We start from the raw sequence: 16,807 nt of genomic DNA, 5'->3' as shown, positions 1-16,807 counted from the left end.
GAAACCTTAGAGGGACTGTGCATAACTTGTGTGAGAGGTCTAGCTTCCCCAAGCAAACTCCTCTCCATCTACGGCAGTTGCATTTTGTAGCACAAGGACTGGATGAGTTGATTCGTCGCTGTATCACTTACTCCGACCCAGTTTCGCGGCCCTGTTCTGGAAGCAGTTCACTTTTCCCTTTTCCTTCCAGTGACGGGAGCCTCCGGTGTGCCCGAGAACAGCCCGCCGTGCACGGTGAACATCCCTATCGCGCCCATCCACAGCTCGGCCCAGGCGATGTCCCCCACTCAGAGCATCGGCTTGGTGCAATCCCTGCTGGCCAACCAGAATGTGCAGCTGGACGTCCTGACCACTCAGACCACGGCGGTGGGGACGGCGGAGCAGGGCAGCGACAGCGCCACCCAGTACCCCGTCTCCAACCGCTACTCCAGCCCGGGACAGGTGATCTTCGGAGGCGTGGAGATGGGCCGCATCATCCCGAACCCTGCTCAGCTGTCCCTGCCGCCGCCCGCGCAGGGGGCCATCCAGCTGTCGGCGGTGGACCACGGAGACCGGGACCATGACCACCTGCAGAAGTCGGCCAAGGCCCTGCGGCCGGTGCCGCAGCTGGCTGCCGAAGGGGACGCCGTGGTGTTCAGTGCCCCCCAGGAGGTCCAGGTGGCGAAGATGAACCCCCCACCCCCCTACCCGGGAACCATCCCTGCCGCCCCCACCACGGCAGCGCCGCCGCCCCCGCTGCCGCCCCCGCAGCCCCCGGTGGACACGTGCCTGAAGAAGGGCGATTTCTCGCTGTACCCCACAGCGGCACATTACCAGACGCCCCTGGGCTATGAGAGGATCACCACCTTTGACAGCAGCGGCAACGTGGAGGAGGTGTGCCGGCCTCGGACGCGGATGCTCTGCTCCCAGAACACATACACCCTCCCCGGTCCGGGCAGTTCGGCCACGCTGAGGCTCACCGCCACCGAGAAGAAGGTCCCCCAGCCCTGCACCAGTGCGACCCTGAACCGCCTGACGGTCCCACGCTACTCCATCCCGACAGGAGACCCACCCCCGTACCCCGAAATCGCCGGCCCGCTCGTGCCCGGACGGGGCGCGGCCCAGAGGCCCGACAGTCTCATCCACGCCACGCTGCGCAGGAACAACCGCGAGGTGGCGCTCAAGGCGGCGCAGCTGGCCGAGCCCCCGCGGGCCCCGCCGCAGCACCCGCCCAAGCCCAAGGGCGCGGTGCAGTTCCCGGCGCAGTTCCCGGCGCAGTTCCCGGCGCGGCCGCCGCCAGGCCTGTACACCTGCAGCCAGTGCAGCGGCGGGGGGGCGGGGGGGCGGCCCGAGCCGGGCGCCGGGGGGGCGCACGCCGCCAGCTCCTCCCCGCTGACCTCGCAGTCGTCCTACAGCCTCCTGAGCCCGCCCGACGGCGCCCGCGAGCGCGCCGACTACGTGAACTCGGCCTTCACCGAGGACGAGGCGCTGGCCCAGCACTGTCAGCTGGAGAAGCCCCTGAGGCACCCCGCGCTGCCCGAAGCTGCTGTGGCCATCAAACGGCCACCCCCTTACCAGTGGGACCCCGTGCTGGGGGAGGACATCTGGGTTCCTCAGGAAAGGACAGCACAGACTGCAGTGCCCACCCCCCTGAAACTGCCCCCTCTTACAGTGGGTCAGAGCCAGCACCTGGACGTGTCCCGAGTGCCCTTCGTCTCCCCGAAGTCTCCCGCCAGTCCTACTGCCACTTTCCAAACAGGCTATGGGATGGGGATGCCGTATCCAGGAAGCTATAACACACCCCCTTTGCCGGGAGTGCAGACTCCCTGCTCCCCAAAAGATGCCCTGTCCCCCGCACCGTTTGCACCGCAGGAGTCGGCAGTGGTTCTGCAGCCTGCCTACCCACCCAGCCTCTCGTACTGCACCCTGCCCCCCATGTATCCGGGAAGCAGCACCTGCTCGAGTTTACAGCTGCCGCCCATCGCCTTGCACCCCTGGGGTTCCTACAGCCCTTGCCCGCCCGTGCAAAGCCCCCAGGGCACTCTCCCCCCCAAGGCTCACCTGGTGGTAGAGAAGCCCCTCGTGTCCCCACCGCCCACCGACCTCCAAAGCCACTTGGGTACCGAGGTGATGGTAGAGACCACAGACAACTTCCAAGAAGTCCTCTCCCTGACGGAGAGCCCAGTCCCCCAGCGGACAGAGAAGTTCGGCAAGAAGAACCGGAAGCGCCTGGACAGCCGAGCAGAGGAAGGAAATGTTCAGGCCATCACGGAGGGCAAAGTGAAGAAGGAGGCACGGACTTTGAGTGACTTTAATTCCCTGATCTCCAGCCCCCGCCTGGGGAGAGAGAAGAAGAAAGTGAAGAGTCAGAAAGACCAACTGAAGTCAAAGAAATTGAACAAGACGAATGAGTTCCAGGACAGCTCGGAGAGCGAGCCCGAGCTGTTCATCAGCGGGGACGAGCTGATGAACCAGAGCCAGGGCAGCAAGAAGGGCTGGAAGAGCAAGCGGAGCCTGAGGACGGCCAGCGAGCTGGAAGAGTTCAAGTGCCGGAAAGCCAGCGAGAAGGAGGATGGGCGGCTGGGCAGCCAGGGCTTCGTGTATGTCATGGCCAACAAGCAGCCTCTGTGGAACGAAGCCACCCAGGTGTACCAGCTGGACTTCGGGGGGCGGGTGACCCAGGAGTCGGCCAAGAACTTCCAGATTGAGCTGGAGGGGCGGCAGGTAAGCAAGCTTGTCCCGGGGCATGGCCAGAATTGCTGCGTTCTGGTCTTGACTGGTCCGGGGGGGGGGGGGGGGGGGAGGAGGTAAAAACCTGGTGAAGGCTATCCGTGCTTTGGCCTGCCAGGAGCCAAATGAGAAATACGGAAAACAACTGCTGTCTCTTGAGTGGGGCCGGTCGTGGTTGTACTTTATGGTGTGCCCATTGCTCGCTTTTATTTACTTATCATCAGAGCAACACAGGTACTGATTTTTCAAAGTCAGATGATTCTGCGAGATCCAGGAGGAGAACTAGCAGGCCCCTCCCTGCCCAGCCCCCGGCCCGCTCCCAAACCCAGCTCTGGTTCTTCTGGTATTTGACACTGTATTTGTAAAGAGCGTGTTCCCACTTCTGTTTATTGATTTTTCAGTTTTTCACATCATGCATTGACTTCTTCCTGAGGAATAGGACGGTTAATTTTCTTCACCCCCCACTGCCATACATACACACATGTGAACTTCCCCCTTTTCCTACTTTACGTAGTCATTGGTTATCTCATTATGCCAATATATATGATTTATAGCTGAGCCACAGATTATGGCTTAATTATATTTCCTTTTTTATTGTCTAGTTTTTCTTTCCCTAGACATAATAATTAGCCAGTGTTTGTTTGCTTATTTCTGTGTATTTATGACTAAGTCATTCCCTGATTCTCTGGCGTGATGTAAATCCTCTCTCCATACATTACACATCGGGCGATTTGTCAGTTCTTCCTGCTACAGCCTGAGAGGGTAGCTCCAACCCCACTGCATAGCTGTCGTTCCGGGAACACACCTCTTCACCTCGCATATTTAAACCTCATTTTCATTAATTCACTCAACAAACATTTACTGAGCACCTGCTATATGCCTGGCGATCCTCTGAGCCAGGAGTCGGCAAACGGTGGCCCACAGACCGACCTGCTGCCTCTTTTTATAAATAACGTTTTATTGGAACACAGCCATGCACATCCACTTAAATATTGGCTAAGGCTGCTTTTGTCCTACAACGGGGTTAAAGTTGTGGCAAAGACCCTGTGAGCTACAAAGCCTAAAACGTTTATCATCAGCCCTTCACAGAGTGTTTGCCAGCCTTGCTCCAAGCGCTGAAACTAGAGCCTTGAGGAAAATAGAGAAAGTCCCTGTCCCTGTCTTCCATTTTTGGTAGAAAGACCATAAACAAATAAATACATATACATCATGTTATGTGGTAATATAATGTGGTTACAGGAAGTACTGAAACGACAAAGGAAGACAAGCTCAAGAGAATGAGCACCAGGGGAAGGAGGTGGACTGCATTTTATCCCTCTCTGAGCAGTGACATTTGACCATGACAAATGATGTGTCTCTTAACCCTTTATTAGCCTATAGATTCTTCCTTATACTTTTTCGTTCTCCTTACTGTTCCCTTGGTGAAGAAACCACTTTATTTGACCTGTGGAGCTTTCCACGCTCTGAATTTTTGCTTATTATCTTCCCATTGCTCTTTTTTTTTTTTAAAGATTTTATTTATTTATTTGAGAGAGAGAGAGAGAGAAACAGCATGACAGGGGAGAGGGTCAGAGGGAGAAGCAGGCTCCCCGATGAGCAGGGAGCCCGATGTGGGACTCGATCCCCGGACTCTGGGATCATGACCTGAGCCTAAGGCAGTCGCTTAACCAACTGAGCCACCCAGGAGCTCCCCCCACTGCATGTTTAACATGTTCCCTCCCCCTCTTTATTTCTGACAAACTCATAGTGAGATCAAGAAGCTTGATCAGGGTGCCCCGCTGCCGCCGAACCACCTGCCCGCCCGCCCGCCCCCGGCCCGTTCAGCGCATCAGTAGGCAAGAGTTTGGTGGTGGGTGTGGAGCCTGTGGCCGTTCCCGCGGCCTCCTTCTCCTCCCCTTACCCCTCACCGCATCCCATACCCCGTTCCCCATTCCCAGCTCCGTCACCCTGCCGCCCCCCCCCACTTTCAGGACAAGAATGCCCTGCCCAGAACAACCTAGCAGCGCCTAGATGGCTCTGGCCATGGTCCAGCGGTCGCCTACCCCGGCACCACCTCCAGCCCCTGCGCCTCGAGCTCTCATTCGGAAGACAGTGAATCAGCAGCGTCACTTTGCTGCAAATGTGAAGAATCAGATACCTTTAGTGGTTCTAATGCTCATTTGCAGAGAGATCATTTCATTGGACTACATACACAAATATAAAAAGGAAAAAAGTGAAAATTTGTTGCTAAGGAGATGAGAGTTTTATTAATGGCCAGTTAGCCAGCCGCAGACCGCTGTCCCACCAGAGCAGAGGGTTATTTGAATTGTTTCTGCATCGCCCCTGCTGCGTAGTAGGGCAGTTACTGATGAGGGCACCTGGTCAGAGAACGGGGTACAAGTGTTGCTGGTAGCAAAAAACATAGTTTCACCATGAATGGTATTCCTATTTTTCCCTTTGGAGGGAGTCTGATCTAAACGAATAAATTTTGTTTGTTTGTTAAAAAAAAAAAAAGCTTGATCAGAGTCACCTTGGTCGGCAAACCTGTCTCCTGGGCTGGGCTGTCCCCTTCCCTCAGGAGCCACACAGACGTGGTTGTGTTTCCCACCTTGTGTTCTTTTCATGTCTTCGCTTCTCTGCCTGCTCCACCCCCACCCCAGGTGATGCAGTTTGGAAGGATCGATGGCAACGCGTACATTCTGGACTTCCAGTACCCCTTCTCAGCTGTGCAGGCCTTCGCCGTCGCCCTGGCCAACGTGACTCAGCGCCTGAAGTGAGAAGACTGGTATGGGGCGGAAGGAGAGGCAAAGGAGCCTTTTCAGAGAGGTCTCCTCAGCGCTGCTCGAGGAGTCGCCCGGGGCCCCAGGTGCCCGGGGACCAGAAGACAAGAGCAAAACTGGAAGACTCTGTCAGGCCCAGGAGAGGGGACTGACCTTTAATTGTTGTCATTTGTTTGGGCTTTTATAATCCTTTATTGTTTCTCTTTCTTCTTTCTTTTTAAACAAAAAGAGAATGCAGAAGAGTGGTATTTGGAAGCAAAGGGTGCGAGGCACCTGGTGTTCCTTTAGGAAACACAGTTGCTGTGGTAATGTCCTCCTGTGTTTGCTTCTGTCAGCTGCCAAGACAAGGGGCCCTCAGAAGGAAGGTAGGCTGCCTTCCCACCTGCTGTTCTTTTAGACTAGGGAGTGTGCATTATCTCCATTCTCCACACATCTAGCTTTATTACTCCTTATCATAACCACTAGTGTGAAAACAAAAAACTCTTTAAAAAGACAGCCAAAAGTCCTGAAGGTACAGGTTCTTGTAGGGGGATATTGAATTCACACACGTCCTGTTACTTCCGCAGAGTGACGGATTGATGGAGGGTGTCCCGGCAGGTGCGCGGGGTTTGACTCATGGAAGCGGGCTGTGTCCAGGGCTGCTCTTACCGGCTGGAAATACGGTTTGCTCGTGCTGACACGGGAGGAAGGCGCACCTGCACTGGACGCGTGGGGGTGGACGCAGTGGGACTTGAATAGTACAGGGGCTCTGCTCCTCTCTGGAGGCTGTCCGCATTGAAGACCCCACCAGCTTTAGAACGTGTCAGAATTCCATCGGTTCAGTGAGGCTTGCCTTCGGGAGAAGGGGAGAGACGAAATGGAGCGGTGCTGGTGTGTGGTGGGTAGCGACCTGTCACCCAGCGCCTTGGGCAGTCACTAGGTACTGGCCTGCTGAAAAGCAACCTTTGCCCCCTCCCCCTTCTGTGGCAGAAGACATTCTCCTTCCCAATAGATAAGTGTACCACACTTTCTCTTTCTAAAAATGCTGAGGACACTGATCTGAAAGCACGCCTTCTTCTCAGCCGCATTAAAATTCAGTTGACTAGAGATGTTTCCTAATAGTTTAGAAATGTAACAAAATTGTAAGCATTTGCCAGGGTATTAAAAGATAGAGATATAGTCATCTCTTTGAAAAAAGTCCCACAGTTGTATCTAGGAGAAAAAAAAGTTCCTTATTAACTGTACAGACTATTGGATAAACCACTGGGAACACATTAGTAAAACTATAGTACTTAAGACAGCTGCTTAATTACCAAAAAGAAAAAAACCCAGAAATCCCCTGGGATTATCTTTCCCCTCCACCTCCTCCTTAGGGGACACTTTGGGCAGGGTCAGCCCTGATAGCAAAACCCAGTTCACTGTTGTCAGTTACTCAAACCTGTGATGTTTTTGGGCGGGAGCACAGGAACCGTGTACTGGCAGAGAGTCCTCAATCTGGATTTTGTTTGGAGCAGACAAATGAAAGACACTGTAGAAAAGTCTTTTGAAAGTACGTATTTTTACATTCCTTGTTTTGGTTTAAAAACTAGAAAAGAAACTGGCCCATTCCTTCCCCGCAGCAAGACGACATCACTCACCATTCTCTCCAAACCCTGAAGAAACACAGATGAGGACATCTCCCAGCTAACATCCAAGTTTTCCATCTTATATTTTAAAATACTGAACCTGATTCTTTGTGGGTAAATTCTTTGAGAAAGAATTTAGCAATGTATTCAGAATTATATAATTCTTTTATAGGAGTTTCTGTAGCTTGGTAAGATGTTTCAGTGCTTATTATTAGTTGTGCAATAATGGTTATGGCCTATTTCTAAAATAATTTAAATGCAGTTCCCCTGTTTTGTTGTCCAAGAGATTATTTATCTTGCTTTAATAGTGTTCTTAGGAATTATTTTGTTACTATGTACTGGTGAGCTATGCCCATTTTATTTATTTAGAAAAATAGTGTGTTTGTAATGAGTTATTTGGTAGCAGCATATTTTGCTGCGAGAAATAAAGAGGATATGATAGAAGGTTTTTTTGCTGGACAATTTGTAACTTTTCTAATTGGGAAAAAATTCCCATTAGTCCTTTAAAGGTAATTTTTTTTTTTTTTTTTACATTCTTTGGTATTGATTATATACAAAGAAGTCGATTTCTTTGAGCTGACATATCCTAAAATAATATTGCCCCCTCTTTTGAACATTTTATTTTTAATTAAAAATAAAAGGTGCTACGAAATGAAAAGAGGAGAGAGCAGCAAAGGAAGGCCTTATTGTCAGTAAGTAGTGTCCACCTTCCAGATTCTCGGATTGGTTCTTAAGATACAGAGACCATGAAAAAATGCATTTTAGAACTTTTCTTACTAAGAGCAAATATAGGGAGAAATCCTTGGAATAAAAACTGCAGATATACTTGTGAAGAGAAAGTGAGTATTTGTAGCAAATAACTGAACTTTCTCAATTCTGGGCTCACTCCCCAAAAGGCAGGCCTGTTCCGCACGTGAAGGCAGAGGCCTGGTCCGGGGAGGTTTGCAGACCTGAGGGACAGCAGGTGCCCAGCTCCGTACTCTGGCCCAAAGGAGGAAACGAGCTCATGCAGCTCATACTTCTAGGTCTGCAGCGCTCGTGACGTGGTGTCTTTGAAGTTGACGGTGATGGTTCCACTTATTTTAAAAATCGTTTTCGTTCAGTCTCAATTTATTAAATACTGCTAAAGTCAGTACTTTGAACAGCAGAATTCTACATGCTTCATGTTTATTAATAGCAACTTATGAATATTAAGATACCTCATTGAACCTCTGCATTTAAAACCATCAGCCCAGTCAACTCCGTAAAGAATCCATGCCTTGTCGAGGGAAGCAGTGTATTAACAAACATAAAAACCAATTTTAAATTTGTTTCAACTCTAACCTCATCAAACCAAAGGCACAGATTTGTGTACAGTATATCCACTGAATGTATATCCTAAGAAAAATTGGTGCCAAGGAAGCAGGAAAATGCCGAGGCTCTGATGGCTGCATAAGTCAGGGTTTTGCCGGTTAGTCTTTTCCCCCCGTGTCCATCGCTCCCCAGTTGAGTGTCCGATGAGGCCATGCAAAAACATGTATGTTCATCTTGTAATCCTCTCAATCCTGGGGGCAAGCCTGCTCTGCCGTGAAGTTGGAGGGTGACCTTGGGCTTCCATTTGTGCATCTGTAAAATGAAAGGGACAACCTCGCCTGGACAAAATTCTCAACTCCTGTCCAGCTCTAACAGCCTGAGGCTCAAAATGTGACCGGGTCCTCATTCCACTGTACAAACTTGGAAGGTATGTTTCAAAATCATTGCCTTTTTATAGAGAAGTTTTTCTTTTCCGGCATTAATGATCTATCTCGTGAATGTAAGCCCATGCATTTAAAATAACCTTTAGCAGGTTCACCTCTAGAAACAAATGCTTTTGGAATGGTGTCTGTTCTCCTAAAATCACACAAAAGCACCAGTTTCAGCGGGAGCCTCCCCATGCGTGTGCTCTGCTCGGTGGACGCCCTGGAGAACAGCCCTAAAATAAGTCACCGTATGCCCCCACAAACCATAGAGTGGTTTGAAAAAAGAACCAAGGAGTCTATGCCCAGGCTGGTTGGAATTCTTGAGTGTGTTCTGCAGTGTTCACTATCTGCAAGTTGAAAAGATTTTTTGAAAGGAACCCATCGTGTCCCTGTGTGGGCCATCCATCCCTTGGCCAAGTCCATAGTTGTGAACAAAGTGAGTTGAGACAAAATGTGTCAAAACTGTTCTTTGAGTTCCTGGGATTTTGTCATGGCACACAACTCAGATCTCGTCACCATCTGTATTCCCTTAGCTCTGGCTGATGGAAACTCTGAAGGGTTGTGGCTTATTTTGTTTTCATTTATTTGGCTTTGTGCAATTTCCTTGTAACTTGTACCAATATTTTCTGTTTACAAGTTCTTTTAAAAGGGAGGGGTAGGGTTCTAAGATCTCATTGTTTGTTGTAGATAAATTTTTTTTCGTGTTGTAGAAAAGCATGGGTTATGCGTTTGACTGAAAAAGGCACTGTATTATTTACCAAAGGGGTATTGTTTTTGCATTTGTTTATAAATGCGTTATTTTGGTACTGTAAATTTGGACATAATTTCTGAGTTTATTACTACTGGCATTTTCTTTTTCTTTTCTTTCTTTTTTTTTTTTTTAAAACTGTAAGTGCACGATGCAGGTGCACAGGTCCCAGACCAAACCAGACCACCAGCATGTTCTTATCCAAACCTTGGGAATAGCACGCTGCTGTGTGCGCCTCAGTCCCACCCGTGTTGCTTTGTTTTTCAATTCCAGCATCCTGCTTTGTTTTCCTTTCCAAGCAAGATCTGTTGAGATTCCCACTTGCATTCTAACAAGCTCACCCTTATTTGCCTCTCTTCTGATGTATTTTGTGTATTAGATTGTGTGGGAGGTATTCTAGAAGGCATTAATGGTTTGCATTCAAAATGACGTGGTTTGTCCAAATTATTTTCTGTCTTTATTATTGAGATGGATTAATCTCCTTATTTTTTTCTTGATGATTTGAAGTTGTAAAAGTTGTCCAGCTATTGCTTAATAAAATTTTGCAGATCAAAAAAAAAAAATTACTTGTGTGCAGAACTGAGGTGTGGGTCTTGAGTCCTCTGGGAAAGCATCACCGCTCTCCGTTGGCATGACCCACCATCCTCCCAGTTGTCCCTTCGAGCCCTGGGTTACTGCCAGTGCTGCCTGGACACCTTGGGATTCTTACCCTCATGACTGTTTTTGAGAGGTCAGGGTTGTGCTGTCTTTTTGATGAGTTTGTTTTGTTTTTCTTGTTTTCTGAAGAGGACCAGTTCAGGATGCATCTGGCCTCGCACCTACGAGATCAGAGATGCTAGATACACTGACACCTTCTTTGTTACTTCGTAGGAAACAATAAAACCAGGTTTTGAGCAACTCCGCTCTCAGTGCTAACATAACTGTTAACTGTTGTTTTTCCTGATGAGTCTTCGTGCACGTCCTTGCTCTGATCTAGAGTTCCCTCTGACCTCTCTCTGAGGGAGGCAGGGACTTGGAGGCCATAGGATGCTCATCTGTAAACACTTTAGTTCACGTGCACATTTACACAGCTACCCTTTTGGTTTTCTCAGAGATAAGAGTAGATGCGATCGCTCAGACTTTAGAAGACAACCAAAACCATTGTCACCTCTCACGCATTAAGTTTTAAAACAATCACAGGACTACAGACTTGCGATTTAAATAGTAGTAGTCCTACAACACTAAATGACCCGAACTATGTCTAAGAATCAAAACATATTTCGTTGTATTATGAAAGGTTGTGAACTTCAAATTAATATTCATTCTGTCTCCATTACTTAAACCAGGTAGCAAGGAGACCTGGCCGAAAACAAACTCCCTCTTTCCCTCCCCTCACAAAAGCAAGGGACCCAGACCCTGACATCCATGCTGTAGCTGGGTCTGTGCTAAGGACCCATGTGTAGGATTGCCTTCTCCAGCAGCCCCAGGTCAGCTTTGGGGCCATTCGGTGTGAGTCAGTGTTTCCAGAGTGATTTATTTCTAAAGCTTTGGTAAGAAAATGTAGTAAGTCCCTTCAACTTATTTTGAAAAGGAGTCATTCTATGTTTATCCTTGCATTCAGTGTTCTTTTCCTGGCATCGTTAAAAGAATAGGGGATCGGCTCAGTTCTCCTCCCCTAGCCCCAAAAATTCGTTGCGGAGAAATGACTGCTTCATGGAGGTTGCATCCCACTGCTCCAAGAATGCACAGCTAAATCTCTAAATTCCACTCTAAAGTAGATGTCTTTTGCCTTCCTTTCAGAAGAAAACGGAAGCGTTAAAAGGCTGAAATGACTTCTGGATTCCATAGAAAAAACCAATTATGAAATAGAATCCACGATTTCTGGGTCACTTTAATGAACAGACCTAGTTTATGCCCAGCTTCTACCCTGGTGTTTTGTGATAATTTGCCTGTAATGAGTTATGAGCTATTCACAGTTTTTTGCAAAAACAGGCAGCATAGGTGGGCTGCCCTCACCCATCAGGCGGTGAGCTCATCCTCCCACCAGCTGAGAGTGAATGCTCATTTTTGAGCCGTCAGTAAGTGGCACATGCAGCTCTAGGCTCTATCACTTACGGGGGTGGGGCGGGTAGGGGGGCGTCACAAAGGAGCAGGTCTATGTGGATTTGTTCCTCTGCCTATCTTAGAAACATTCTGCTCAGTGCACTATTTCGTATCCGAAACCGCCATCCACGTGAAGGACAGGGTTGTTTCTTAAAGTTCCTGTTAGACTGATAGCTTTGAATAATAGAGGGTGCCCCAGTGTAGAAGCAGGACTCCAGCAGGAAACTGGATGTCAGGTGTAAAAATACTTTTGCCTCATCCCTTCTGTTTCCTCTTTCTGGATCTCCTGCTTTCAGGTCCCCTCGCTCTGCAAGGAGTGGGTTCTCTGTGCTTTAGGGGACGGCCGAGCCACCCCCCTCGACTCATGGGAGCCTTCAGCGCAGCTTCAAGACTTGTTCCTAGTTTAATGAATTTATTAAACCTTAGCCACCTCTCAGGATGCTGTCCCAAATACTTTTCAAAGCACTTTTTAACATATGAAATACATTCTTTTTCCCAAAGTGATTGGAATCAGCAATTCAGATATCCCATTTGCCATTTAGCTTCTGCGCTATTCTGGACCCTTTCTCAGCGCAGTGGTTCTGCAGCATTTTCAGTGCATGCATGCCTGCAGCCCCTCATCCCCAGACAAGATGGGGGGAGCTTGGACGATAAAGGCTGGCCCCATAGCAGGACCTCAGACTACTACTGAGGTTGCCTTCTCAGTCGTGCTGGCCACTTCAACCACGAGGATGTGGAGAGAACCCCGCACTTTCTCTTTCCACTTTTCTCCAAAATAGAGGATGGCCAGTGCTGACTCCATTCCCCATCGTGTGCAGGGAACCAAGGGTCACCGTGCCTCCTTTAGGTTTGGCCTCCAATTCATTCAAATGGTCTGTGATTTCTCCTTTCTCACAAATTAACTCAGCGTTTTCTGCCTCCCCAGGTGTCATCTTGAGGGTCTTCTCTGAACCACCTATCAAAATCTAACACTTCACCCAGTAGGGGGTACAGTCCCTGTCATTAAAAGGAGAAATCCTTTCATCTCTGTTCTTTTCATGTCTAGTATCATGGAACCAAGACTCTACCAGTATTATATTTTCTTTCCCCAGCTAAAAGGCAAGCAGCCCAGACATCGCGGTACTTGAGATACAAACATGTGATGGACTCCTGTAAGGAGAAGGATTGTCCTTGAGAACTCATTTCTTTCTGTGCTTGAGCCCTACGGGGTCCTCTGAGTCCTGCTTCCCTCGAGTACCTGCGTGGACTGCAATAAGCCCTGAAGTCCTAGGATTGTGATTTCTTACCAGTATGAGGTTTAACTTCGTTAAACCTTGAGAGAAAACATTCCTCTGACAGGAAGAGACTGTCTCCATTCATTCCACTGGAATGACCAATGCCAACCAAGTCCTCACATCCAGCAGCATGGAAGTCTTTCTAGCACCACTTGGTTCGTTTGCTGACCCTGGATCCCAAGCCAGTTGGGAAGGGAATTTGCTCTAAAAGCTGCATAGCATTCAATTTACGAGCTCTCGGGATCTCTGTCCCCTCTTGGGCCATGTGGGGTTAGCCTGCCTTCTGTCCCATCAGCGACACGCCAGTGGGTCTCACCGCTGCTTCCAGGGCTTCCCACCCATGGGATGAGTTCAGAAACTCTTTTCCAACCCACGCTTCCAGCAGGTGCGGAACTCCTGGAAGGCTGAGGGAGAGTGGGTCCGACAGTCTTTTGAGGGGATCAGCCAAATTTCTCCACAAACCATTCCCAGACGGCAATGTCCCCAGGAAACCATTGGACCAGACCCCAGTCCAATGACCCACTCAGCTCCTGGGCTGTGGCTCACTGGGTGGATTTTGCCTGCCAGTGGCCAGAAGCAGTGAAGGTAAAACTCTGCAGCCAGCCGGCCTCCCTCGAGGGCTGAGACAGTGGCCCAGGATGCTGGCTCCGCTAACCCAGCGATCTCGGCTCCTAGTGTCGTATTTTTCATGGTGTGGATCTCTTGAGATTGTGCTTGAAAAATGTGATTCATCATTCTGAAATAAAGAACTAGTAAGCTTAGATTCAAAAACAGAACTTCTAAACACCAGCGAGATGGGTACAGATGAGTGATCTGTACCAAGAGACTTTTACATGGAATCTGGTACTTTTTTATGTTCTCAGTACACTGTATACATAACAGCTAAAAATAATTTAATAAGCTAAAGTCTTCTAGCTATACGGCACAAAGCAAGAATACATGGCTATACGTGTAATAACCCAAAATAAAGCAAAGGTAAAAATGACACCAGCAACCCGACTCCATTATAAATAACAGCAAGTTCTGCAAGCCACAGTGATAACGTATGCCCTCGTGATGTCATAATTCCCTCTTCTCCAACCCTTTGTGGGCAGGTTTGGTCCCAGTGAAGAGGTGGGGAAATCCCAGGTAGAAATCCTAAGCAACTTTGCTCAAAGCCAGGCGGGGTTGAAAGAGAGCCAGGAGCAAATCTCAGAGCAGCCAAACCCCAGTTCCTCCTGGAAGCCTCCTGTGAGCTTTATAACTGACAGAACACGTACTGAGTCCTGGTGAGTGGAAGCCAGTGCTCGGCGTGGAAATCTGCCCTTCCAGGAAAACAGATGCCATACCCCCACCCAGGGCAGGGCTGCACGCTGGCCCTGACGGCTGCCTTCAGCTCCCTTCATCCTTTGCAGTCAGTCTTCTAGGAGGGATATGATGCTCCAAACACGTGTTCATCTTGTCCAGACCCCTGACCTGCATATCAGTTCATCCAAGAGGAAGTAAAAAGAAACTCAGTCAAAATTAAAAGAAGAGAGGCCAACTCTTCAGTTGAGCTGACTTTTCATCAGGGAACCTGAGGAGCCAGCCAGAAAGATCCGCCTGGACTTAGGGGGAAGTGACATAGGGGACAGGAAGGTCACCGACAGAGTGGTTGAAAAGGGATCTGGTCAAAGAGAAGAACTAGAAAGAACAGTATTCTCAGAATTTTCCACACCAGCCACCCTCCTGAGGGAAGGAGAGAGTTGATCTCTGAACCTCCCCCAGGGGCAGAGCAGACAACTGCAGGGGAGAAGGGCCCGACCCAAACCATCCTGCACAGGGGTCTCCTGGAGGCCACTCTGTGCTCTAAGATGCTCCAGACTTCCTCCTCCTCCTCCACTTCCTCCTCCCCACAGAGTAGTAAAGTGCTCTGCCAGGGGCCTGGTCTCCCAAATGCTTCAGCCCCCCTCAGCCCTGGTACCCGGTGCACTCCTGGCCATCTCCACTGGGAGGCGCTCCGTGCTGTTCGGCTGTGACCTGGTTACCAGTAAGGGATTAGGGGCAAACCAGCAGGATTTAGGCATTTTTCTTGGGAACAGTTTTTATTTTATTAAAAACTCCTAAAGTATTTATCTCCTTAACAAACAGTGCTGTGCACACAATCTGTCTGTGTGTGCCTTTGGAGGAGAGAGTTCTGAGACCGGGCTTGAATGGAAAGCCCTTGGGAAGGGCTGGGTCACGGGTCTCATTTTCGTCAAGTAGTGACAATACTCTACGAACCGTGTGAAAAGAATTTTAGATCAGTGAGAATAGCTGGAAGGGTGGGTGAGTCGCTGGCCCGGGGAGCATGGAGAGGCAGGATAGGGTACTATGAAAGCCAGGAGATCAGGGAGCAGGTCCTGAGTCCGTCACCAAGAGTGTGCAACTTTGGCAGACCACTCAACTCTGGGCTTCATTTTGCTTAACTAAAAAATGAGATTGGACTAAATATTTCCCAATATTTAGGATATTCCATATTTCCTCAGTAATTGTGCACATTGATTAAGTAAAACAGGCTTCCTTTACTTCCATAGGCTAATGTGCTATGCATAGTGACCACCAAGGGGAAGAAATTCCGTGCAGTGTTTCCCAAATTTTCTGCCCTTGGAATCCTATGTTAAGGGAACATCTTTTAGGATCAATGGCACAAGGGGGAAATAGGCTTTGTGAAATTGGACTGATGCTCTCCAGATTCTTCCCAACTTCAGAATTCTGTGCATCTCTGAATTTTATGGAAAACTTAAAGCAGGTTTCTTTCCTCCCTATTCTGCTAGAATAAAAGATCTACGTTGCTTCGGCTCAAGTAGGTAAGAGAGACCAGACCCTCGCTTGAGTCTGAAGTATGTTTGCTGAATTGCAAAGGTGTAGAGTTGTGTTTTGTTTTTACTGTGTACTTTCTCCCAAAGCCAAGCTGATTGAAACGCAAATGAACTCTTGTCCACCACAACCAACCAAAATGCAAACATTTACCTTGTTCAATTTGCAATTCTAACTTATGTAAATACAGTCTTCTTAAAACAACAGACTGGGGATGCCAGACTCATTCTGACCTAGCTTATCTTCTATTCCTAATTAATACTTTGAGGTTCTGCCTCCCATTTAATTGGTGGTCCTAGAAATCTTTCACTCAGTTTAGAGAAGAGAACCTCTTTCGACCAACCAGGCATTTATCTGGGTTGAAGACAGTGGATTGCACTGGGCACCATGCTGAGGTCTGTGCCCTCCAGCAGTTAGGAGTTCATATACAGAAATGTCATAAATAAAACTCCCAACTGGGTGGGTAGGTGATATACAAAAGTAACTGTCTCTCCTGAGGTCTTGCCAAAAAAAAAGGGAGGGGGGAGGCTTCTTGTCACTTTAGTTGCCAAAAATAGAGATCCAAGGGCTGAGAATATTCATCTGACCTAAAAGTCAGATAGCAAATAATGTCCCCGAGGAGCCCCTAAAAGCTGGCAGCCACCTAGGGGACTGCCTGCATGGAAGGGGGGCCCGGGCTCACTGTGTTTTCCTGGGAGGCTCCGAAGCCCCCGGTGAGGGCCCCAAAAAGTGCCCCCGGAGAGATGCCACAGTGTTGGCACCGGTTCCAGGGAGACAGCCCAGGGGTCAGGGTTGCCTCAAGATGATCTGGAGGTTCTTTTTTCACTTTTGTGGAAATAAAGACCAACCATACAAGGACAAGCAAAGGCTATTGATTCAGCACTTGCTGTCACAAGGGAGTCGGCCACCATCACTTGCACTTTGGCAGAGACCCCAAGGCAGGCTTCTTAGGGAAGGAAGGACTGGCTTCCGGTGTGCACTGTGGGAGGCTGTGGGCACGGGGGAGCTGTGGGCATTGGAGGCAGCTAACTCGGAGCAGGGCATCCGTGTGATGGCTTACGGGTGCGTATTTGGCTTTTCCTGGCTGCTCCTAAAC

The 16,807-nt window shown here is 49.0% G+C and overlaps 1 protein-coding gene across 6 annotated transcripts in view; it reads left to right on the top strand.

Moving 5' to 3' along the window:
• TULP4 (TUB like protein 4) overlaps positions 1-10,701 on the top strand; it is a 235,332-nt gene extending 224,631 nt beyond the window's left edge. For all 6 annotated transcript variants that reach the window (XM_032407560.1, XM_032407561.1, XM_032407562.1 and 3 more), the window contains 2 exons: positions 191-2,703; positions 5,349-10,701. In XM_032407560.1, coding sequence (XP_032263451.1) covers positions 191-2,703; positions 5,349-5,465 — 2,630 coding nt within the window. In that variant the 3' untranslated portion in view covers positions 5,466-10,701. The remainder of the gene's footprint in view (positions 1-190; positions 2,704-5,348) is intronic.
• Positions 10,702-16,807: the final 6,106 nt, after the last annotated feature.

Source organism: Phoca vitulina, unplaced genomic scaffold, assembly GCF_004348235.1.
Source record: "Phoca vitulina isolate PV1807 unplaced genomic scaffold, GSC_HSeal_1.0 scaffold9, whole genome shotgun sequence".
Taxonomy (NCBI): Eukaryota; Metazoa; Chordata; class Mammalia; order Carnivora; family Phocidae; genus Phoca; species Phoca vitulina.
Note: the sequence above shows the minus strand (reverse complement) of the source record. Positions and strands in the feature narration are given on the sequence as shown.